Source organism: Lutjanus erythropterus, chromosome 12 (assembly GCF_056507025.1).
Source record: "Lutjanus erythropterus isolate fLutEry1 chromosome 12, fLutEry1.hap2, whole genome shotgun sequence".
Taxonomy (NCBI): Eukaryota; Metazoa; Chordata; class Actinopteri; order Lutjaniformes; family Lutjanidae; genus Lutjanus; species Lutjanus erythropterus.
In genome coordinates this window covers 21,854,503-21,880,036 of record NC_139328.1, presented here as the reverse complement: position 1 = coordinate 21,880,036, position 25,534 = coordinate 21,854,503, and the positions used below count along the sequence as shown (strand labels likewise).

The 25,534-nt window shown below is 38.3% G+C and overlaps 1 protein-coding gene across 2 annotated transcripts in view; it reads right to left on the bottom strand.

Moving 5' to 3' along the window:
* The window catches only part of pde1cb (phosphodiesterase 1C, calmodulin-dependent b), an 85,194-nt gene that overhangs the window by 11,256 nt on the left and 48,404 nt on the right, over positions 1 to 25,534 (bottom strand). For both annotated transcript variants that reach the window (XM_084731889.1, XM_084731890.1), the window contains exons 3-12: positions 19,872 to 19,985; positions 16,960 to 17,142; positions 14,249 to 14,315; positions 13,180 to 13,296; positions 12,481 to 12,621; positions 8,983 to 9,083; positions 7,322 to 7,450; positions 6,671 to 6,772; positions 3,087 to 3,207; positions 1,107 to 1,188 (exon numbers count right to left, since the gene is read on the bottom strand). In XM_084731889.1, coding sequence (XP_084588015.1) covers positions 1,107 to 1,188; positions 3,087 to 3,207; positions 6,671 to 6,772; positions 7,322 to 7,450; positions 8,983 to 9,083; positions 12,481 to 12,621; positions 13,180 to 13,296; positions 14,249 to 14,315; positions 16,960 to 17,142; positions 19,872 to 19,985 — 1,157 coding nt within the window. The remainder of the gene's footprint in view (positions 1 to 1,106; positions 1,189 to 3,086; positions 3,208 to 6,670; positions 6,773 to 7,321; positions 7,451 to 8,982; positions 9,084 to 12,480; positions 12,622 to 13,179; positions 13,297 to 14,248; positions 14,316 to 16,959; positions 17,143 to 19,871; positions 19,986 to 25,534) is intronic.

Here is a 25,534-nt window from a genome sequence, read left to right as displayed (position 1 = left end):
GTCAAGTCCAGCTGCCAAAATGCAGAGGGGAGAAGCTCTGATGTATTCAAGTATTACTGTGTAATCACAGCTATGAAAGCACAGGTTCACAAAGTCCATCTTAAAACAATATAATAACATGCCTTTGTATACATTTACACTGTTAGTAGTCGCTGCAGTCTTTCTCCTGTCATTTCTAGATACAAAGATATCCATTCCTAATGCTATTTTTTTAAGATAATTTTTTGGGCTTTTGCCTTTATTTGGATAGGGACAGCTAAGGATATGACAGGAAAGGGGGTAGAGAGAGGGGGAATGACACACAGCAAATGGGCCACAGGCAGGAATCAAACTAGCAACCGCTGCAGAGGACCAACAGCCACGGTACATGGGGTGAAAATGGAAAAAAATAAATGAATAAAAAACAAAAAACAAAAGCTGTTAATTTATCCATCATTACTATGGATGTTATGTTTCGGTTTCTTTTTATCTGTTAGCAGGATTATGAAAAAACTACTGGCCTGTTTTTCATGAAACTTGGTGGATGTGTGAAGCATTAAATTCTAGAGCCAAGCCATGAATCATGGGGCATGGAAATTAAAGTGAATATGGTGCAGTGACTAAACATACAATAAATCAGAACAGCCACCTCAAACATCACTGTAGAAACAAATTCAGCAGGTATGTAAGAAATAAGCAATGTCTAAATTACTGTTTTTTCCATGTTGATAGAACCAAAATAAGCTTATTTAAATATATCCACACATCTATAGTGGGTGCTTCGCTTGCAGATTTAGATAGAACACTGGGCCACTGACCTTGCTGGAGGTGAATTTAATATTTCTCCGAAACAGACTGTATAATTAACCATCAATCAAACATAAGGTGGTAAAGTACAGAGCTATTTGTAGATGGGATACAACATTTTGCATGAAAGTATAAGTTATGTCTGATATAAATGTATATAAATAGAGGGAGTAGTACACTCCTAAAATGTGCTCTTTTACAAAAGAAAATGAAATTTTTCACAGATGAACTCTCATGCAGGAGCAGAACTTGTACACCCACATAGACACCCACCATCATGCAGGCAGTGTACAGGATGTAACGGTGGAGGAGCCACTCACCGATCTGGGACTGAGCCACCATTGTGGACTTTCTGTCGCAGAGTGGAGAGAACGGCAGGCCGAGCTCTGCTTCTTTGTCCCCCTGGAAATATATAGCTTTCTCAGTTAAAGTCATTCTCAGCCTTTTATTTCTATGAAAATGTTGCCCTCCAAACATTCAGGCACACTCTCTCTCTCACACACACACACACACTCACACACAACTGAGTCACACTCAGTACAGGCACACACCACCACCATACAGAACACCATATGCTCACACTTCTATCAACAGGCTGTGGATTTGTCTGGCCCCCGCCCTGAGTGCTTTTGGGCCACAAATGTGTTTCATTTTCTCTTCTGATTTGTCAGAAACAGATGAGATGTGGAGTCAGGAGGCAATGTTCTTTAGAGAAACTATTTATCTGCAATTCATATCCCGAGAGACAAAAGTCTTGTGAAAGCAGCCACAATAACAATAGCACTGATAATGAGGACAATGTGGATTAATAATGGAGGAGATGAAAGCAGTGTGGCACCAGTTAAATGTCTGTCCATCTTGATGACATTTACAAACACACAATGTATTAAGTTTTTTTGCCAAATGCATTGTTTTATCAAAGAGGTAATGTACTACATTTAAATCTGCCATGGCACTTTGTCATGGCATCATTTTTAAACATGACAAAAAGCAGAGCGCCCGCAATTAAACTCGTGAATATGACTGCTTATCTCACTAATGTTAAGTGCTTTGGGGTGAGAGCTGTGCCAAAGCATCATATTAAGACAATCATTCACTGATATCGTCGTTATTTTATTCTTGGTGTTACACTGCAGCTGTGTGAAAGTAGCCTAACATACATGGGACGTAACTGGAAAAATAAATAGCTTTGCTGACATCCAGCCGACAAGCAGTACAATCTGAACACCAAGGCAGCAGTTAAACGTGATGTAAGGTTCCTAGCATTTTGAGAAAAGATGAATCAACTCTACTGCAATCTAGTGTCTCATCTTTTGGCAATCCTAAGGAATCCTGGGAAAACTGCTTCACCCAGACTCCACAGCTGGTCCAATAGAACATTTATTTTTAGATAGCAGGACAAGCACAGGTGTAATTTAACCTCTTCCACTCTGCGGGGATGTCCATGTCCCTGGCTGACATTACTCTCTTTCAGAGGTTGTTGTGGGCTCAATTTTAAAGCTGGAATGAACTGGTATCTAGTATCAAGTCAATCTAGAAGACCAAAGGAATCCACTGGTACCACATCATGCCAGCTTGTCTGGAAACAAGGCAAATAATGCTGCAAGGTTAGGCTAAATTATAGCAAGGAAAGACTGGCATGGCACAATCTAAAGCTTAATAACAGCAACTAAATTGATTGTATGACAGAGGTAACCCCATTACCCTTGTTTTAGCCTCCTTGCACTGGGGAGCAGTATGTTTTAGAATTGATTTTAAGATCTCACTATTGCCTTGGCACCTCTACATGCTATATATCTGACCTCTTAGTCGCATACGAGCCAGTTCATAGCCTGAGATCCTCGAGGTCCTTTATCTGTTCCCGAGCCATGACTGAAAACCAATGGTGACAGAGCCTTCACAGTCAGAGACTTGGAGCCATAGAACAAGCTGCTTTAAGAAATCTTTTCTTGATTTTACTTGCTTTTCATTGACTGTTTGCTGGTTTTATTTGTTTCATTAGCTAGAAAATATTATTGTTATTGTTATTTTCAACTCAAAGGTGTTAATATATATCTAGTAGTATAATTAGTCTACCTCCATTGATATAAAGGGAAAGTGGACAAAATATTACATGTATTGCAGGGCTCTTGTAGTTATAACTATGTACCTCACAAATAATCAGTTGTGTGTCTCGCAGCTCTGTGTATGTGACCGGTTGACAAGCTTGCCACGTTCGCTCTACATGTGTCTGAACGTCACATTTTCACTGGACCAGCTACTCATAATTTACTCTATGACCCCGAGGTACAGCTACTCACCTGTCTAAAGAACTCCTCCAGTAGGGAGGTGGTCCAGCGGTGGTGGAGGTCCCAACTTTTGGCCGGGTGGCTGATGTCTGCTGTGTGCAGCAGCAGGGACAGGGCTTTGGGCTTGTCAATGCTGCAAAAGAGAGCAGATAAACAACTTCAAAAACTGGCGTCAGTCAGAAAGCATCATTTTTTTGTTATGTTGTTTTCTTAAAAGGTGATGTATACTCTTGTATTCAGTGCTGTTTTTAAGTGAATCACATAGTAGGTTTTTTGATTTTTTGTTTTTCTTGACTGAAAAAGATGTTTATATAAAGTGAAAACAAATCTCTATAAATTGATCTACATGTCTGAATTTCAAAAAGCATTTCATCCTTGAATAAGACACACCTTAGTCATCACAGGTGCAGCTGAATGGTTTTGTAGGTACCATAATAAGTTGAAATGAGATCAACTTTGTGTAATTAAGGTGTGATCGGGGAGATGAAATACACTTACACTGGCAAAAACTACATCATCTACAAGGTTACTGAAAAATACTAAACAGGCAAAGAATGCAGAAACATTTCCAAGTATTCCTGAAGGCCGGTAGGCTCAATCATAAGAAAGGATGAAAAAAGTGGCACAGCTGCAAATATGTCTACAGAAATGGACTGTTTGTGCAAGAACAGCACAATAAAACATTAAAGGGTCCAAGAGGGTGGATATTTTTATAGAGCTTAATATGTGCTCAATATGTTACCAATACTGCCTTGCATCAGTGTTTTCACCATGGTAAAAATTTATTCATTTTGGGCTTTGTAATGTGTCTTGGATAAAACTGTCCTCTAATTCCTGTTTTTTTGCAGATGCAGATTTTGTACAGTAGCTTTTGTCCCCCATCATATACACAGGAAGACAAGAGATCGCCTCACAACCAGTATGATACTATTATATTATAAATTCAGTGTATACTTAGACTGATATTGATTTTTTTAGGTGAACCTATTTTTTAAGTGGTTAAAATACCTTCTGACCCTGTCAGCAGCACGTCATTGTTTAGTTTCTGTACTGGTGCCCCTCTCTGCTTCTCCTAACTGGGGGAAGTTTGGTGATAAGTGCCTCATACAACCCCACATCAAATCATCTGAACTATCCCTTCCATATCCCACTGCCACCTAAAAACAGAGATATATCTCCACTTAAAGAAGAGGGGAAAAAAATTCCCCTTTCATCAAACTGCCTCCATTAGGCTAATCGGTTTTCTCCACTGGGACACAGTGTGAAGATTCTGCATCTCAGCTCATCAGACACCAGCGGTGTCTAAGATATCACCTGATAACCATATCAAAATATCATGTTTAATGGACTGAAGCATGAACGAACAGACGCAGGTCAGTATGGAAAACAGACTCACAAATGAAATCACACACTCACATACACACAGAGCACAAGGTTAGACAGAGGTGAGAAAGACAAGCTGAAATTTCCTGTCGTTCCATTTGTGGCAGATTGGGTCTTAAAGTGCTCTCTAAGCAGGCCTGGAGCACACTGGTTTGAAATTACTTCACATTAGAGTCTATTCAGCATTACGGCTTCCTGCAGACTGCAATCTCTCACTCATTCATGTGCATGTATGTGTGTGTGTGTGTGTGTGTGTGTGTGTGTGTGTGTGTGTGTGTGTGTGTGTGTGTGTGTGTGTGTGCCCTATACTGTATACTGATGATTACCTTCCAGTCAGCACTCTTTGCTTTTGAGGTGTACTCACATATATAAGAAGCACAATATTGTTGTTTTCTACACATGTTCTCAGGAAGCTGCTTATCTCCCCATCACTGCTTCCTTAGCAAGTTTTCTAGTCCTGACTTTATCTCAGTCAAAAGAGAAGAGTAGCCTGAAGGTCAGTGAATTTCTTTCAGCCTTCTCTTGTCAGTGTTACAGCCACATCAGCAGTGGTGACTCATCACGTCATATGATAGTTTGCTTGATAGCTCTCTTTTATTTCTGGTGGCAAACGACAGCTCTGTGTCTGCATGTAGAGTCACAGCTGTCAGTCACTGTGGTGGGGGCTCTACTCAAAATGTGTGAAAATAAAGCTCTGGCTGCAGTCTGATAACCTCTAGTGCAGCAAAAACATCAGTTAATTTGAATATTTATATACATACACATTCACTTCCTGTTCTAAGTACACCTGCCCATGTCTTCCTACCATTCAACCTGGCTGAATCTGAGAATAATTTATGTTCTTTATATAATCTGTTCTATCTTTAATCTGGCGGAAGTCTGCTGAACAGAATCAGGCTCTCAAGGGACACCTATGAAAGAGGAAGGTGTCAGAAGGCTACCCTCTGATTAGTTTTAGTCACCATAACTACTTGGTTAGTTTTAGGAAAAGATCATAGTTTAGGTAAAAAAGAGATGCTTTCTGGCAGAAAGCCTTTCTGACAGAAATCCCTGAAGGCTGCTTACATGTGCACAAATATGCTAGCAGCTGAGCTTGTTAGCAGTAAGGCTAGCTTGGCTACACCCTCTGTCACATGACATTTGACTTGCAAGTCACAGTGGTCCCTTAAGAGCTTTCAATTGTACAAGTGTATAGCTCCATAATCACTCCTGTCACAGCTGTTACCTGTTAATGATTGTTTTAGTGCAAAAATTATAATAACAGAAAACAAAACAAAGTACATAGTAATCTCTATACCTAGTTTAATTCATCTCATGGTATATTTTGTATTCTTGGACTGTATGATGCAATCATTAGAAGTCAAATTGTATGTGTAATGTTAAAATAATATAGCGGCGCTTGTGATCACATCTGTGATTTATACCCCAAAGTGTTTAAATAGAAGAGCAGAAAAGTTTTAGGTTGGTCCAGAGCTGAGGATTTAGTGTGCAGCAATTGATCTTCTTCAATTTTGATTCTTCTCACATCACCTGCACTTGACCAGCACCCGTCTGAAATATACTGCTGTGCTGAAGATTTTATCAATAAAATGAAACAGACTTGCCAATTCAAGCCTGTAAGTGGTGAGAAAGTATTTAGAGCTGCTATTTATGTTTGTATGCATGTATTTCAGACTACAAGCAGCAGAACAGGAGTGTTGGTAATATCGCATAGTTTGTGGAATGTTTTCAGGCTGGTCATCTTCGCTGTAGCAGCCTACGCTGTGCCAGCAAACCTGCCAGCAATATTTCTACCACCGGCTGTTTTTCACCACAGTGTGCAAATACATTTCATCTTGCCAGCTCTGGTGTGACTGCACCATAACTCTGCTGCAGATTTCCAGCACAGAAACACAAAGTATCCTGTGTTTGTGCCTGAGAGGGCCTGTAGTAATACCCCACTGTATACCTCTGCTGTAGAATGCACAACATTTGGTACTATTTGGCAGCAAAAATAAAATTTTAAACACCTGAGCAACAGACATCACCCCTTGTTTGTTCGGAACAGTCCATTTGATATGAACATGGGTGATTTTTGCACCCCTCAGGGCAGGTTAATTGGGTTGTAAACAGCGGGTAGTAAACAGTGATCTCATGGCAGGGTTAATGAAGATGTAAATTGCTGTGACGGGGGCAGGGACTGTAAACAGTCATGAGGGGAGAGGCAAACTGACCCCTCGGGTTGTTGTAGGAAGTTCTTCATGGCCTTAACCTGCTGGAAGTGGCAGGACATGTCTGTGGCCAGCACCATCTCCACCACCAGAGCCCGCAGCTCTCTGGATCAACACAAAAGAGAGACAAAAAGACAAAAAGGAGAGGAAAACATGAGCCATGTGCTGTATAATGAACTGTCAAACTCACGGGTAATAAAAGCCAACTCATTTCGGAAGTCGCTAAAGTAAATGAAGGCAGTCACCACAGTTTTTGAGAGCTATTTATAATATCTGCTTTGACAAGTCCCAGCTTATAGCATGAGAAATCGGATTGCAGCTGTCTCCTCTAATGTATTATCACACCTAACGCTTCCATTTAGTACAAAGTTGTTGGACCTTGAAGGTAATCCAACTTTTCAGATTTTTACTCCACTGAGAACAGTTGTTAATCTTGAAAAATAAGAGATAGGTTCACTTTGGGAGCACTTTTGAACAGGTGAGGTACATTGGGAAACTTTTCTGTTTGACCTGCCTGTTTCCTATCTGTCATGTCTGCCTCTCTCTCGCTGATATCTATTACATCTCCGAGTTTTATTTGCCTTTGCTGTCACCCAGCTCTTCCATCTTTCCGTTTCTCTTGTCTTGTCTGTCTTAAGTATCTGCCTCACTGACCTCCAGTCATCCTTGGAGAGGTTGTAGAGGATGTTCATCTCGTCATCATCCTGCAGCAGGCGGTATGCAGCGCTGACATGGTGACTCTCCAACACTGAGCGGTCATTGTACAGGATAGCTGTGTCTGACCTGTCAAAGAGGAAGAGAAAGCAAGTCTCTCCAGTGTTGTCGTGTAGTTAAATGCATGTAGTTCAAATACTAGTTTAACTACAATTTGCAGTAGTTGGATTATAGTTTAATTCAAATCTCAGCAGCTTTTTTAATAGTGACATACTTTGTGTCATATAGTTTAGGTAGTTAATTGCAAACTACTGTACATTTTACATCCTGTGATGTATTTTGGATGTAGGTGAACTATTTTTTAGTAGTTTTAGTTTTACAAGCTACATTTTTTGAGAGCAGTTAAGATGTAGTTCAAGTACTTTTAATTGTGAAGTAGCTAGTAGTTTGGTAAAACACAGTGTTAAAGTAGTTTGCCCAACACTAAATCTCTAATTGGTCTACATTGGAAAGAACAGCTTATAGAGAAATAACAGACCGTTAGATGTTGCTACAATTCAATTTATGGGTAAAATGGGTCATTTAATTATAAATATGATCAGTTCTTGTTGCTTAAACACTGTGTATTGTCCTCTCTGTACAGCATTCAATTTAGATGGCTGTGAGAATAATTCATCTTTTTTTTTAATTGCTGTTGTTGATTTATTAATTTGTGTGTATTTTAATTTTAAGGAGGTCCAGTGTACAAGAGGAGGGTCTCAAAAATCAAACCAGGAACAAAAAGGGAAAAATAAGAACCCAAGGAAGGTTTATCTATTACCTTTACTGTACCTGAAATACATAAAGAAATATTCACAATGTCAAAAATAGTCAGGACGCACACAATGAGAAAAAAATATGAACTTTTTTTTTCTTTTTTCACATGCATAAATCAAATGAAACAAAGTTCATAAGAGCCAAAGTAAGTTAGTGAAGTTTGACCACTGCTAGTACGAAGTTCATGGAGGTCAAGTTTGTAATTTATTGCTCATTTATTTATCATAAGGAAAACACACATTAATTAACATTTCTTCACTGTAAATATGCCAGTGTTAGCCAGCTGTCTAATTTTGAACTGCAGTCCTTTCTTGAGATGCTTTGAAGCCTGTAAAATGATAAAATTAATAATAATACAGGAAAGAACAAGATTAGATAACTATCTGACTCAGTCAGAGTAATTCTGTGAATTTACTTCAAAATAAGATGAAATAATCAGGAGGATTTCCCTCCCTGAAATGCATCATGTATAGAAAAGTAGAGGACAACGTTACTTATATAGTTTTAGAAGTTTCTGAATTAAAGGGTTCTGGACTATTTTATGAAGGGCTATAGGAAATGGACTCTGCAAAATTTTTACTGTGAAAATAAGGATTCCTTTCAAGAATCATAAAGGCTATGAAGACAAAATTAGTAACTTTCCTAATTATAATTATAAAATGTGTTCTCTCCGACTCAACTCCTCAAGGGCATGGAGTCTACAGCTCATTTGGACGCCTGTCCTGCCTCAGTGTTATGACTGCACTGCAGGCGATCTCCATGTCAATGTAAAGCCCCCTTGCTGTAAATGAAAACATTGATTGGGTGAGTCAGTGCCATGCATTTTTGATTTTATGATCCATTACCTTGTCTGAATGTGGAAGTTGTTTGTGGTCCCCGTGTGCTCATAGTCGTGCACCGCCGCCGCAAAGATCATGGCAAAGATCTCAAGCTCAGTCAACCAATGCTGGAGGCAAAAGAAGAGGAAAAGAAGAAGAGGAGGAGATGGGGTGTGAGGAAGCAGTTGGTGGTGAAGATAAGGGAAGAGAAAGGGGATATTAAGAGAGGTATATAGAAGGATGCAGGTGTGTGGGGGGTGAGATGGAGAAGAAAGAGACATGGACAGGAAAGAAAGAAGGGAAAATAATGAACACAAGAGGAAAGAATGGACAGACATTAGAGAAGAGAAATGAGAAGCCAGTGAATGGAAAAAAGGGGAAAGCAGGGAGCGGTTCATCACGTCATAAAGATGTAGAGGAGAAAAGTGATATAAAGGATGCAGAGAGGGGTATTTGGCACCAAGAATACATTACAGTCAGGGATGAAAGGAAACAAATGGGGAGGGAAAGATAGAGGAAAGGTCAGCAAAGCAAAAAGGAAACTTTAGATAAGACAAGCTCTATTGAGAATCACATTTTAAACTGTCACTTGAACGCTCCTTCTTACTCTTTCCTTCTCAGACTCTGTCTCACTCTGGTGTGTCACTGTTAACAAACATAAATGAAAAGTCACGCTCTCTTCATTATGTGTTAAGGCTGTCCAAGGTGAAAATAGACATCGTACTTTCATATTTAAGTTTTTAGGTCAAGTTTAAACCCTTTTAGGCACAATGTGTGAATACAGCAAAGAAGAAGATGATGTGGCAGTAGCAGCAACTCTTTAACTCTGTATTTTGGGAAAAATACTTACTTGTTTCTTGCCAAGGGTTAGATGAGATGAGCTTAACACTGATAACAGGGGGAAACATCTGGCCTGGTTATCTGTGCCTGACACATAACCCCCCATTAAACCACTCCATGTCATTCTTGCATTTAGTATGGATTAAACAAAAAGGATATACGTGTTTAGCAGCAAGCTTTAGAGGTGCTGGTAGGCAGATTTTGTGACCTTCAAATGGACTTAGGCTAGCTGTTTCTCCCTGCTCTTTGTTATGGTAAAAAAAAAGATTGTTGATGAACATACTGTATTTCATCACAATGTCTGTTAACACTACAGACATGAGAGCAGTATTTATGTTTCATCTAACTCTGCACGAACTGCTTTAACTGCCAAAGCATCAGTAATTGTGAAAATTTTGTTGTTAGCAAGTAAGAGCAACACCCACAAAACTACCTGAATCTGAAGATAAAGCGGCCAAAAGAATGTGAATAATACGGACTATGTGTATGCTTTTATTTACGAGTGTTCATGTTTTAGCTATGGGAGTGTGTGAATGTGTGTGTGTGTGTGTGTGTGTGTGTGTGTGTGTGTGTGTGTGTGTGTGTGTGTGTGTGTGTGTGTGTGTGTGTGTGTGCAGCAGCATCAGCACACCTGTGAGTGGGCATTTTCCTCTGATTTGTGCATGCATGTGAGAGCACTCACGTACACAGAGTGAGGATTTAGCTCTAGAGGCCCAGTCGATATTGGTGACTAATCAACAGTGGGGGATGGGGGAGTCATTAAGAACAGTGGGGAGGGAGGGGTGGGTGGATGGGTGGGGACAAGATGGCCAATCCATCCCTCAGTATATTTCCTCATGGGGCTGGCTTTATGAATGACCTGTTGATTGTTGATTTAATGGAGTCTGGAGGGCCTGTGAAATGATAGATGCTGTTCTCCTGCTCTCCCAGGAGCCCGGTGTTCTCGCAGTAATGTGGTTTACTCCGCAAGGCACTGCCCACAGAAACACACCATGTCGACAGCTGTCGCAGCCGCCTTATTAAGGTGATTAAATAAAAACAGTGGAAGCGGGGGCGGCCAGCTGCTTGGGGACTTTGAACTTGGCTTTAGCGAGGGTACCGTTTTCTCTTTTTTTTTGGGGAATGAATGCAGCAACAGAAATGCCCTAAAGTCACTCTAGTGGGAAGGAGTGAAATATAGGTCACCAAATGGAAAAAGAACAAAAGCAACATGAAATATGAAGAGTGGAAATGAATCAGTGTAACGGCAAGAAAACATTTGACTTCAAATGTTGAGACAATAACCATTAGTAAGTCACATTTTGTCAGATATTCTTCGAAATCTGGGTTTTCAAACCTGCCCTGAGCAACACTGGGATTAAAGGATGATTTTTTTTTTCGGTGTCTTGTTGTTTTTTCATAAAAGAATGGCTCATGGATTCTCCAAGAAGAAAAAAAGCCATATTTAGCAGCTGCATGTCAGGCAAAGCTGTAATTAGACTGGCATACAGCAGCTAACAGAGATGTTCTGAATACCATGTGGATAAAATTGCCTTGATTTCATAGACTAAGCTTTCCTGCTTGGAACCAAACCAATGCCTTTATCGACAGCTGAGAACTAGAGGGGTGTGAGTGCCACCTGAGGTGAAAATGAGATAGATGTGTATATATCAAATGAAAGCTCTTGATTAGCACTTTCTTCTGAAAAAGAGCACATGTGAATTAGCCAATCTAGAGTTGTAAATCAAAAAACAAAAGACCTAATACTGAACACACTGAATTATTTGGGGCCAAAGGGGATATACTGTATATATGGGCCTAATACAAGACACAGTGAATGCAGGTACAGAAGGGAACAGGTTAACTAATGAAGAACAACAAGCATCTCGTTTAGAATCAGTCAGAAACTTACGTGATCTGTATTATGTATGCTGTACTTGCTGTATATAATTATACTGCGATATTTAACATTCCCAAAGTTTGATTACCAAATGGTTATTTCACTAGGATTAATGTAGTTGTTATTTAGTGACCTAAATATTTGACAGATAACTTCTGAGAGATGTTCAACATTATTACAATGGATATTTGTCAAGATTGTAAGTCTCTTAATAGACTCGCTTTGTTTTATTATTTACTTTATTTTTTGTTATGGGTACTGAAAAGAACACAAGGTTTGTCATTGTTATTGACATTTATCAATGGTCTGTGCACATTAATATTAGGTAATTTTGTGCTTGGTGATTTGACTGACTTTGAGCTCCAACAAGATTTTACTTCTTTGTGAACACCCCCAGGTACCTACAACAAGCATCACAATTTTGTACAAAATGTGCCATGAAATCAGAATTTTAGGCTGCAACAATCTCAAAACCAGTCTGCAAAATCCTGGAGGGACTGTTTATCAGATTTTTAGGACTTTCTGTATTATAAGAATAGTTTACCTTTTTTGACTTATTAATGTAAATGTTTTTTAATTCTTTCATTTGATACACCATTTTTTCACATTGTATTTTAGATAAAATGTTCCTTCCAAAGACGTTCAATTTAATAAAGAAAATCAGGGCAAAGTATTGTCATTTTTTGTTTTGATTCTCCTGTAAAATTGCTCAAATGTCACTTGGCCCCTCTGGCTCTCACACATCGACACGTTCAACTGGTTTCTGTGGGTTTTTAACAGGCAAGTTTATAGTCAATCCCACTCACCACCATGCCAGTCTTGAGTAGCAAGTAGTGTACTGTCTGTGTGACATCAGCAGCGTGCATCAGGTTGTGGTAGGGATTTTTGTGTTTGCTGTATCCCACTTCCAGGGCCTCCACGAATGACACCACTGCAGAGATCGGGATCTGACAGCAGACAAAACAACAGCAAATGACTGCAAGCAAAAAAAAAAAAACTGCAGACAGTAAAAAACTTTGTAAAGCTATCTGGTGATTTAAATGATGAGTGCATACAATTTCAATGCGTGCACAGTCCTCCTCAGCATCTGAAATTGATGTCATAAAATCATGCATCGTGAATCATTTAGGCTACTGCAGACTACGATTACATATTCATGTCGGCTTCATCTCATTGCCCGTGTCATTTACTCTCTCAGATGCTGTCACTTCAAGTGGAGTGTCCTCAGCTTTGAGACGCTGTGCAAAATGAACTCCAGTAACAGATGAGATGAAGTATGTCCAACCCCCCTCATATTATGGTCATTGTTGAAATACAACAACACAATCTAATTCTTAAGAGGCAGACAAGTGAGTGTGCTCACTTCCATCAAATCAGGCATGGTGAAGGGGAATTGTGAAGGTTATTCTGATATGTGCTGAATTTTTTCAGTTTCTCCTTGTTTTAATGACACAAACAGAAGGTGTAGCAGCGACCACTGGCACTTTAAATCTTTGTAGCTTTACCTTGAAACGGCTAATGAGGTCGTATCTTGTGAGCAACTCGTAGAATATGAATTTAAGTGCGTGATCCCCGCTGGCCTCATTCAGAGCAAAGACATCGAACGACCACTTGTCAACATTCTGTGTGGGGAAGAGAAAATCAAATAATGACAAGATTCTCCTCAAACAATGTACGCATCATGTCAGGTAACAAGGAAAACTTGCAGAAAAAAAAAACAGAAAAAAAACAAGCAAAAAAAGCTGTTAAAGGGATTGTCTGGATTATTTGATGAAGGCTTGTATGAGGTACTCTGTGTTCAGTTGGCATACTACCTACAGATGGATGTTGGCATGTTCCCAGTTTGAGAAGCAGAGAGGAGTACCAGCACAGACAATAAGCAATGGACGGCTGTGACAGGGTCAGCAACAAAAGATATTTTAGCCACCTAAAAAAGGTTCACCTAAAAAAAATCAATATCAGTTTAAGTCTACTCTCTATTTAGAGTCTTTTCCTTGCTTCATTTTGCTGTCAGAAAGCCTTTTCTGATGGGAAACCACTGTTATATAGCTTTCCAAACCAACCAAACTGCATGGGTGAAATCAATAACCTTACCTCTCAGAATGCAGCAGCTGCTCGTCCACCACTGCCGCAATCTGTTAGTTCGTTTGTGTTAACAAACTAACCAATCAAGGCAGTAATTCACCAATTTCATTTTTCCAATTGTCTGTTTGGTTTCCTGTTCGAAAAGGTTGTCTGTAGTGCAAAGATTTTAAATATAGCATACACTGAAGCTGTTATTGATTTGTTTATTTTTTTAGATGGATTTTTTTTAAGGGGTAAAATATTTAATAAATGCTGCGACCCTGCCCACAGCAGTACATTGCTTAGCTTCCATGTTGGTGCCCCTCCCTGCTTCTCAAAACTATAGCCGCGACCACCATCTACTGTAGGTAATGCACTGACTATTGATAAGCACCTCATATAACCCACAATCAGATAATCCTAACTATCCTGTTAAAATGCATACTGCCGCAAATCAGTTTCTTGTAAATAAGTGTGCATCTTTATGGATGTGTGTGTACATGTTAATACCTTAAGCACAGATATGACAGACGGCGGGTAGCTGAGTCCCACCATATTGGAGGTACGTCGGTACATCCTGTTTGGATGAGATAAACACATCAAATGAAGCGCACCGCTGAGTGTAAACACCAGAGGTTACCATGCTGGCCCCCTAACCACAGCCTGGAAGATCCCCCACCAAGACTCACTATAAACCTTCAAATCAACTCAACTCAGTATGAAACTGTGTTGAAAAGGTTAAGTTTAGAAAAGGCAGCAGCATCCAAAAGTCTGGGTTTTTTTTTCCACATGTAAAAGGTTTAAGGCTTTGAGGGATAAAATATAGATTAATTTAATCATAAAATGCAAAACAAGCTGTGTAATTCTGCATGAGATTAGTGGAGTCATTAGATTCATCTGGAGGGCAGCTAAGTTGGTGTACAATGCGGAACATCTGAAACCATACTGGAATACAACAAAATGTGCCATTATATAAAAATTGGTGTCTTGTAATAGCTTCCATAAATATGAAGTTGGTCATTTTGTCAGAATAAGTCATTTTTTCACATTTAAAATGGCGGACACGTCATGCTTCGTCACTTTACTGGACGGCACTGTTCCACTTTTCTATTTTCAACCTCCCTTTCCCAATCTTTCTTCATTGTAAACATCTGAAAGCAGACTGCCCTCTGTAAAAACAGATTAAGAAAGATTACAGCTTACATGTTCGAGGCTTATTGATTTGAACAAATGCATGTTGCATGTTAGTGTGTGATAAAGCACAGCCTTGGAGTAGGAGCTGTTTGCAACTCTCTGAATGATTGTGCTTAGCCAGGCTTGCCAAGGCTGTGATGATGTATGGTCGACTCAGGTGAGTGAGTCACTGTGCAGAGGATGCACACATATTTCTAGCAGATTGAAATTTTAAAAGGACTACGCTAGTTTTTAAAATTGCTTCTCCACTTTCTGGGCTTCCATTAGTTTTCATTCACTTACAAATTCAGATAGACTTGAGAAATATGCATGGCGTTACCAATCAACAATAAGCTAAGCTAGACACAAATGAAAGAAGACATGTGTCCCAAATCACTTCTATTGCACAGATTACTTCATAATTCACTCCATAGTCAGCAATAAATTGAGAGTTCTTATTAATCAGTGACTACATTTACATGCAGACTGATTTTCCAAGATTATTCTGAATATGACAATATTCCAAATTTGATACAGGTCATCTAAACAGCATATTAAGTTTGGATATTTTGAATATGCCCTTATATAGCATATTGGCATATCATGTGGGATATGCCAATACTATTCAGGTTTGGGTATTTGGGTATTATTGGGATTTTTACCACGGTTTGTTTAAGGTCAGTTCTGTGCCTTATGATCAAACCAACTAGCTGAGAGTTTGTACAGCTGGGGTAGAGATACATGCACAAAAGAAAAGCCCACATTTCTGGTCAGAAGGACAAACACAACTACTTTTAAACATTATGAAAACCTTGGATATCAACAGTTTTTTGGATATGATGTGACACGTTCATCGGCATATGGCTGGCTACATGTACACAAGAATAGTAGCGGAATATTCATTTTCCTTAACCACTTAAATATTTTGGTGGGAATGTCATTCTTTTCACAAAAAGGACAAAAACATAAACTCTGCACATAAACATAGTCACTGTCATTTTGTGTCACCACTGACAGGCGTTTTGTTGTTTTCTCATCTTTAAAATGCAACACACACGCATCCTTTGATTGACTGTCAGCAGACAGTAGTGTACGTGCCATGGCCACCACTTTTTATGTCCCATTGTGGGACCTATACAGTGCATAAATTTCACCCAGAATTAGTACACTCAAATGAAAAGGCAAAGATGAAAGGGCACCATAATGGGGTTGACCTTTTTTTTTAAATTATTGATTAGTCTGCCAATTATTTCCCCTAGAAGGGTGGAATAGACAACTTTTTACTCCTGCCACTATGCAATTGAGAAGTGATCCGGTTGTCTTTGAAACAGCGGTACAAACAGTAATATAACTTGGAGATTTACAATCTTAATTGTTTAATTGTTTGGTCTATAAAAACATCTGAAAAAAGTGAAAAATGTCCATCATAATATCTTAAGGAACAAGGTCATTCAGTGTCTTGTTTTGTTCAATCTACAGTCCAAAAAAATATTCACTGCAGTGTAAAACAAAGAAAAGCAGGACATATTCTCATTAGAGAACCTAGAAACATCAAGTAATATGCCTTTTTCTTAAAGAAATTACTAAAATGTTTAATCAAATATTAAAATAACAGCTGTTTAATTTTCTTTCAATAAAGGTCATTTTGGACTGAGTCATTATATTCACTGTACTGGATTACCTACAAAAAGCAAGTTCTGAGTCTCTCTATAAAAACTTTCATAACAAACTAAAATGACTGCCACATGGAAGGTTACAAAATCAAAACTCTAAAATACAAAGCTTTTCTAAGTGTCGGTAATGTACAGAGTACGTACAGAAAACGCACAAACAATGGGATTAGTCATTTGTTATGCATGGCCAGACTAAAGATGTTGATAGCACTGCTTTCAGCTGCTCCAGGCCACACTTATTAGGGTTGACGGAAGAATGATAGAACTTCACTAGAGGAAAGACAAAGAAGGCGATCCATATTAATTATTTAACACCAGTGACTACGTGCTGGTATTTGATTGTGGTGGCATGCTTGTGATCACACGCACGCCTACCTCTCAACAAATATGCCAGCCTGGACAGCGTGGACGATGCTTCGGAAGCGAGGTTTCTCTTCATTGCGCCGCAGCATCAGGCCCATCTGGCGGGTGAAGGTGGAGGCGAGCCAGTCGCGCACCTCTGAGGGCACAGACTCTGACTGGATGTCGCTGAGCTCATCTTCTGTGTCAACCAAACGCCTGAAAGATGGGGAGAAAGGAAGGAGGTAAGTAAAAGACAGACACATGTAAAAAAGAAACTGGAAAACAGACAGTTGCAGAGACTAAAGGCTTACTAAAATATTTATTATTTATCATAGCTCTACTTTCACAGGGGATCAAACTCAAATCCCAGTGCTGTCCATCAAATAATATCACCTCTTATGTAACATCAAAACATCCCAGCCCTCTTGAAGCACTATGACTGGGAGTATTTGAATCCAATTGTGTGATATAATTCTCCACAGCTCCCCTGTTGTGTTGACATGTACAGGGGATCAAGAGCAAAGCCTGTTGGTCTCCACCCTCTGAACTGAATACATGTTCTTATGGCAAAGAGAAAGCATTCACATCACACTGATAATCATGGTGCTACATGGATTCTGCACTGGATAGTTCATCATCCTCCATCCTGGAGTGGTCATGCCATCGCTGGCCCTAATCTGCTGGGATCTAGATGACGAGAGCCTTACATAATTCCATAAGCCTGGTCATATCTTTGATTCTGGACCTGCATTCGACTAGTGACATACTTTTACCCAGTATAATTCCTAACCTCAGCCATACCTTTACAATTATATGCCATAACAACAATCGTTCCAAGACCTTAGCCATGGAACGATTTCGTTGTCTACAAGTAACCACAGAAGCAGCTGTGGAAACACTATAATTAAAAGTAGCAATAACACACTGCAAAAAATTATTTCATTCTCATTCTCACACTTCATTATGTTTACAACTCTTGCATTCAAATGTCACTTAAATAAAAGCATAGATGTAAATCAGTGCTGTGTTATTATATTAGTGATACATTAACATGTAAGCAGTTCTGGTGAAGGTGGAGTTTTTTTAACTGCTTCATGTTCAGTGGAACCATTTAATTGAGATTTGTATGTTCACTACAAGAAAATAAAGTAATGCTTCGCTATTTACTGAATTTTACAGACTGTTTCAAACGCCATGTTCAGTGCTGTCTCACTTTTTAAATGCCTCAAACCAGCCAATGGAAACTTTAAAACTGTCCTCTCCCAGGCTGGCTGCCCCCTTCCATCACTCATGCTCACGGGGGCAATACGTGACCCGGCATTATCAATCCACTTGACAAGGGTGGCTTCAATCACAGGTGCTCTGCTTGTGCATATTCATGTTGTGTCTCCATCACTGCAGACTGTTCATTGTTGTTTCAGCAGAACACACATAATGGAGCCGGAGGAACACCAAGATTTGCTGCTGCATCTCTTTGGCTTGTTTTTGGCTGTTTGTCGTACGCTTTGAGGATTTTTCATTGAGTGAAAATGACTTCCTTTTTCCTGTCATAATTTCAATGTGCACGAAGCAAACAGAGGCAGCAGCAAAAGCAGACAGTAGAGACTAGAGGTGCAAAGAGACATCATTATCTGTTAATCCAATAAAATGATCTCTCTCTGTATCTCTATTCAAATAGTGGACCAGAGGTGGGCGTGGTTGACACTGAAATTCATGTTAAATCAAGCAAATGTTTTATATTTTAATACAATTTTTGTGCCTACAAAGCGTCAAGTTTATTTAATATTGGCATTTAATGAATTATGAGACATACTTCCACATCCTCCTACAGTAAATTTTATTTGTCTCTTTTTTTATTTTTATTTCAACTAAACTTTGAACTGAACTTAAGTTTTATGAACTATCTAAATCCCACTACCCAACACTGTATGTACATTGGTCACTGACCAATAAGAAACAAACAAACAAAAAAATATTATGAATTGAAAGATTCTGTTTTGCATTAGAAAGAGGAACTCTGTACTGTTGAAGGGGATAATGTTAAATTCCAGTGATGCTGCTTTCATGTGTCTTGATCTGTTAATCTTACTGCAGTTCATTACACTAGTACGATCATACATGTATTAATATTCTAATATAATAATATTCTAAAATTAAAATGAAGTACTTGTGTAAAAATGTATTTAGATAAAACTAAAAATTATTTCACATAACGATAAACGTTTTGAAAAATAAAAATTAATAATTATTAATAATTAAATAATTTTAATAATAAAGAGCAACTACAGGTAGATGAAATATCTCTTTCCATTGTATTATTGGTGCTCTCCCACATAACTTATTTGTATTCAGGTGTATCCCTTGTACAGACTTTACTGCGAGTCATGGGAGTAAAGTTAAAAAATAAATAACTTAAAAAAATATACTTCTATATGTTGCCATGTATGAAAAGACCCAAAATAAACACTGTAAGTGGACTACATATTTACTATAAATGAATTATTATTAGAATTTGTATAGGAATGATTCTGCCCCAATATTTTTGATCATATAAGCAGATGTCCAGTGGTTTCAACTGTACTTAAGTTTTAATGTAGTGTAAGTAAAATGTACAAAATTTCCCTCTTAAAAGAAAGGAAGTGGTAAGTATGTACAGTCCTTCTGTTAATGTATTTAACTACTTTAAGTTAGGATAGGGTTAACACCATATATACAAGTCATATACTGTATATCATCTGGTTTATCATAGCGGTGTGAGATTCTGTAAAAAACCAGAGAGACGAAATGGTTCAAATGAAAGTAAGAATTACAGCACAGGTCAATTATCATACTAATGATAGTCATCCATTTTCCAAAGTCTGGCTTTTGTCAGCGCCGCACCATTGTTCTCAATAAATGAACCATGTCAATACTTGTTCCACTGTAGAGAGCTGCTGTTTTCTTACCTCGTCTCCTCGATGTAAACGGATTCCAGCACCGATGCTGCATACTCCAGGTTTTTCTTGAGGTCAGTGAGGGAAGCCTCTCCTCTCTCCAGTTGCTTCACCAGACATCTTAATCTAAAACAGAGATTCAACAGTCATTTAACAAATGGGATTACTCTCCTGCCTTCTTGACATGATAAATTAATTGTAGCTGATATTAGATTAATCTGGCCTGGGCTCCTGCTGCTGCATGAGGGAACCTATTTTTTCTGTTAAAACATAAACCTGTCCTCATGGTCTAATTCACAAAGTGGGGCAACAATGGACAGCAAACAAAATACAATCTGACCGAGAAGCAGAATTTAATTGTGGTCTTGGACGTACACAATTCTCTGTTCACATAAAAGAACAAACCGACCAACAGGAAACCAGAGGAAAGACCTCAACACACTGAATAAACTCTCTCTTTGAAAATGAGTCATGCTGGACTGAAAATTAGGGCTGGGCACATACAGGTGCTTCGATCAGGATTTTTGGGGCAGATCACTGATTGCTGAAAGCTATCTATCTGTCTAGCTATCTCTCTATTTGAAACCTTCTATTTATTGTGTAGCATTATTCCTTTTATTAACTTAACTAATCTAACCACATTTGATATTTTGCAGGTGCTAAGAGCCATATTAATATGAAATAGTAGCACATGTGTTACCGCTGATGCTAATTAAGGCCCTGTTCCATCAGTGGCTGTGGGATCTTTGTTTACATAATCCCTCATCCCTTAAAAAAGGACTCTGTTCTCCTTCTAGTCCATTTACACTCTGATGAGTGTCTCGGTTTCCTTCTCAAGTGTCTTGAATGGCATAAGTATAACTCTATTTCTCATAAGAGACACTCTGACTTGTCAAACACAGGTGTAATTAATAACATTAATAATGTCAGCATTTCATCTACATGTGTCAGCTCCAGAGCTCTGGTACTGTGCATGCTGGCTCACTACTGGAACACTTAATTGGAATGAAGCCACCGTTAATGTTATTAGTTCCACCGGTGCTCTTTCACAAGTAAAAATGTCTGCTGTTTGAAAGGTCTTTACATTCTAAAAATTGCTGATCTTTGATGTCTGTGGACTCATTGGCATGTGTGATCTACTTAAAATTAAAACAGCCTTATTGCAATAAGGCCCTGCTACTATGTGGCTTTTTCCACAATTAACAACTCCTGATTCACATTCTATTTTCTTAATCTCCATCAGTAATTCACAACTCTACAACAGTAAAGAGCTTCATAAAGTTATTGTAGCTTTCATTGTGGCAGGAATTTGTAAGCTGTTCTTGGTTTTGTGCATCCCAAAGAATCCTTTTACTGATAATTACTACCACATATACTAGTTGGGTTCACAAAGTCTTGTACAATTACCTGGTTTTACATTGTATTGCCATGAGGAACTTGAGCAGAAATGATTGTGTGGTCCTGACTTAACTGAAAATAAAGGATGCAGTCCATATAATGTACATTTATTCAGTAAAACCGAATAAATTCAATATTTGTGAACCAGCTGGTACCAAGTGTAATATCACTGAGATGATCATATACCATTTTCTCTGTTTTATATTTTTCAATACTAATTTTACTTGTGTCTATAGATCAATGTGTGCAGAGTTACTCAAAACGATGAAACCACGACAACCATCCCCTAAAATAGCACTAAAGCAACTTAACATCAGTTTCTGCACACTGCAACCTCTTGCAGTATACCTCCTGGTGCTGAGCTGGAGGTCACACGCTCCCCTTCACAGTGAATGCCCACAGAGGCAACGCTTGTCGTTGAATTATTAAGCAGAGAGGTGGGAGAGTGGGAGGTTTCAGATGCTCTCATTGATTACTTACCCTGATAGGGGTTGAAATTGTTACGTTAAGTAAAGGCTCCAAAGTGATTCTGTGAATATATTTGAGGAAAAATTCATTCATAGTATTTTGGCCCATTTATTAATCTGTTATGGTCGAATTTGGGGTTGAAACCAGACTATATTACGTGTACAGCAGAGGAACACCCTCTAGATATTACCAGATCACATCATGTTCTACACTCCAGCAGACTTGCAGATCTTTTGAATGTTCAAAGAAGCTCTCATAGAGGGATAAAGAACAATTTAACTTGTGTCTGGCAGGAAGGCTTCAATGTGAACCACTGACATACTGTCTGCTGTGCAGCAATATCAAATGGAAAATGCTGAAAATAATCTGAGTATTTCCCCAGGTCTACCTCAGTAAAAGCCACACAGTCATAATTTCCATATTCATGAAGAAATGCCTGCTAAGATGTTTAACAAGACTAAAAGACAATCCACATGGAAAGGGGTTTTTCTAAGCGTGTTTGACTACCATCACTTGCTCGCCCGTTTCACTGAACAGAAACATTTTTATCAAATCAATCAAAGACAAAAACAGCATTAGATGAGCACATGCTCAATAAGATAGATGGTACAAATAAAACTAAAGCTCCTCCTTGGAACCATTGTTGGATTCGTATCACAACTAAAAGGCAACTCTTCCTAACCACTGATGTTTTCTCATTCTGCTCCTTTTTTCCTTTTTCCTTTTCTTTCATCTGGACCTGTGACAACTGGCGACAAGTGGAAGTTTTGCTTATAATGTCATCAGAAACTGAGAATAAAAGCTTGGATTATTTTAAAAAAAAAAAGAAAAAAATCTATGCCAAACGTAAGATGTGCTTCAGGCATGTGCTACCCTTAGACCCCCTGCATTTTTTTAATCTGTCCAGTGTATTATATTCTGTATAATAGTGTATTTAGTACACTTTGCAATGAGATATCTCCACTAACAGCTATTTAAACCACACAAATCTCCTGCTGTTTACATGTTTTTAATTTATTAAAATATTAACACATTCAGAATTAATTATTTATGACACAAAACTGCCATTTATCATTTAAGGAAAGTGGTCTCAAGGGTGGAAGTAACTAAACTTAATTGGAAAAAATGTAAGTGATGGAAATGATTGCAAATTAATGATAGAAGTAATGAAATATATGAATTGTTAATATATCTGAAATTGATCTAAACATCATTTTATTTGAAACTATTGATTATTTATTTGAAACTTCAGATTTTTTTGCTCTGAGATCCATTTTGGGATCTCACTTTATCTCACCTCACTTTAAAGGGGTCCTGTGTAATTTCCATATAAACAAAAGTTATGTTTACATTCAGTGTTCCTCACCAACTCCTTGAGATCTCACAAATGTGCATTTCCACCACCATAAAACATTTACTACAACGATTTTAAGCATTTAGTAATTTGCTGGCATAATGCAGCATACCTTGGCCTGTTACAGTCACCTGTTGATCAGTGTAATAACGTGACATCAGGACTTTGTGTCCTTGTGCACAAGATATACAAAACTGGGACTCGCTCACATAAAAACAGCTCCACAGTGTTTCTAGACATCTAAAAGTCTCCAGGGAACATTTAACAATGACAACAGCTGCTTCACGTGCTGAAATGTCTCTCTTAAGCTACTGACAGCTATTTTAAGAATCATAAGGAAGTGAATGGATGAAGGGTGAGCTGCAGCTCCAGAATCACTGCACATGTGATTTGGTTGGCACTAATGATGGTTATTAAGAACAGCTGTGTGCCAGTGAGCTTCCATGCTAATATACAAGAACAGAAAAACACCCTACCTCCTCCAGGAAAGCTCCTTGTCAGACTATAATTCAGAATACAAGGTTGAAATTTGTTTTGTTGGTTATTTGCTTTGACTTTATATCTTAAATTGTGGTGCTAGTACACTGTGCTTATTTGGAAAGTCCACGTCGAATGACAGGAAGCACTTGTAAAGATGTGTTCGTCCCCACTGAATGTTTCTGTAAAAAAAGCTTTGTCATCGCTTTTGTTTGGCTGACAAAGGACTAAATTGAATACCCAATCAATTTTTGTTGTTCAGTCAAAAGATAATTTACCAGATGTACAGCATTCAGGAGGCCTATATTGGGAGAATTAATGATTTTTCAAAGTGTTCTCTAAACCAATTTAGCAAAAGAAAGACTTTTCCTTTTTTCCTTATACATCCCTTTGTGTATTGCAGCTTCCAGAACAAAAGTGAAAATCTGATACGATCATTAAATAATCAGCTTTGCAGAGGCTGTACAAGTTTCTTTATAAAACTAAAAACAGACTCTTGTGATGACGAGCTGAGTGCCAGGACATACGATAAATCAACATATCTGCCAACCAAAACAAAATTGGCTCATTTCACCTGCTGTCATTACCAAGCGAGGCAACACGTTGGGTTAATAGCACAGGTCAGGCCCAAAGTAACTCCTGGGCACAGAGCCAACTGGGAAATTCAGTTTAAGTGAGAGAAAAAGCTGATGGAGGAGGAGCAGCAGCCATGTAATTGGCTATGGCTGAACATTCAGTGGTGAGGCAGTGAAGTAATTCTCTGAATACCTGTCATTATCGACTTCTCACTCTCAATCCATGGAAAACTTGAAGGGAAGCGTTTTTTAAGCCAAACAACTTGAATGAAACTGATTAAAATAGTTAATAAAAATATCGAAAATTCAAAAGAGATGTAAACAACAAAAACAGACTGATGGGATTAGGAAATACTCATTACAGTGTATAGGATGCTTTCTGAGCTGCAAATAATTATTTTCATTATAACTGGTTTATTATTATTTCTATACCTGGTTTTTATTTTATTTTATTCTACTGACTTTTTATATATTTATTGGGTAACATTCTATTGTGTTTTTATTTATTTATTTATTTATTGCAGAATTTTAATTTATTATAAACCTACTAGTCAAATTATTGTTTGAGATGTAGATGCTTTAAATTTTAAGAAACCAATTGGTAAGTACTAATGAAGTGTCAGCGAAGAGTAGGAAAGCACAGGTAGAAATATAAATGTAATTTGTAGAAATGGAGAGTGTAAAAATACAAACATGTACGAGATATTAACATACAGTAACTTTATATTAAGAGCATTGCCTTGAAATAATGTTGCTCAAACTATGGTAATAAACTGAGAATATTGCTAATACATGTTCATGAGATATAGTTGACAGCAATGATGAATATGGTGAAGGCAATGGACTGAGTTGCTGTGTGTGACTTCCAGCGTTTATACAGCAAACATCACAAGCTGGGCTTAAAATATGACAAAAATATGACTGTTTGAAACATAGTGAGCCGCTGCAGGAGGGCAGAAAAGTGGTTAAGAGACCTTTTGGCTGTCTTTCTACAGCAAAAATTGGTCACTGTTGGAATCCACTCTTACCAGCATGACTTCAAATTGATCACAGTTTCTGTTCTCTCTGCTGTTAGATAAAATAAACAGTTTTTGTTTGATACACCAAAGATAGATTTGGGGTCAAGTATCATTTAAAGGTTAGGCAGGAAGAGGGTGGGTCATCTCCTGAAATCTACAATCATCTCAAAAACTTTTAGCAGATTACTTTTGTAAGAATAAAGAGTCTAAAGATAGAGGGCCATTTGTTCTGTACAGATTGTAAAGCCCTCTGTGACATAGTTGTGATTTGTGGCTATATAAATAAACTTGTGGCTGCGCCACAAAAAAACACACCTCAAAGTCCTGTCTTGTTTTACTCTGAACAACACTGTGTCATCTGCAAACTTATGTAGTTTGACAGAG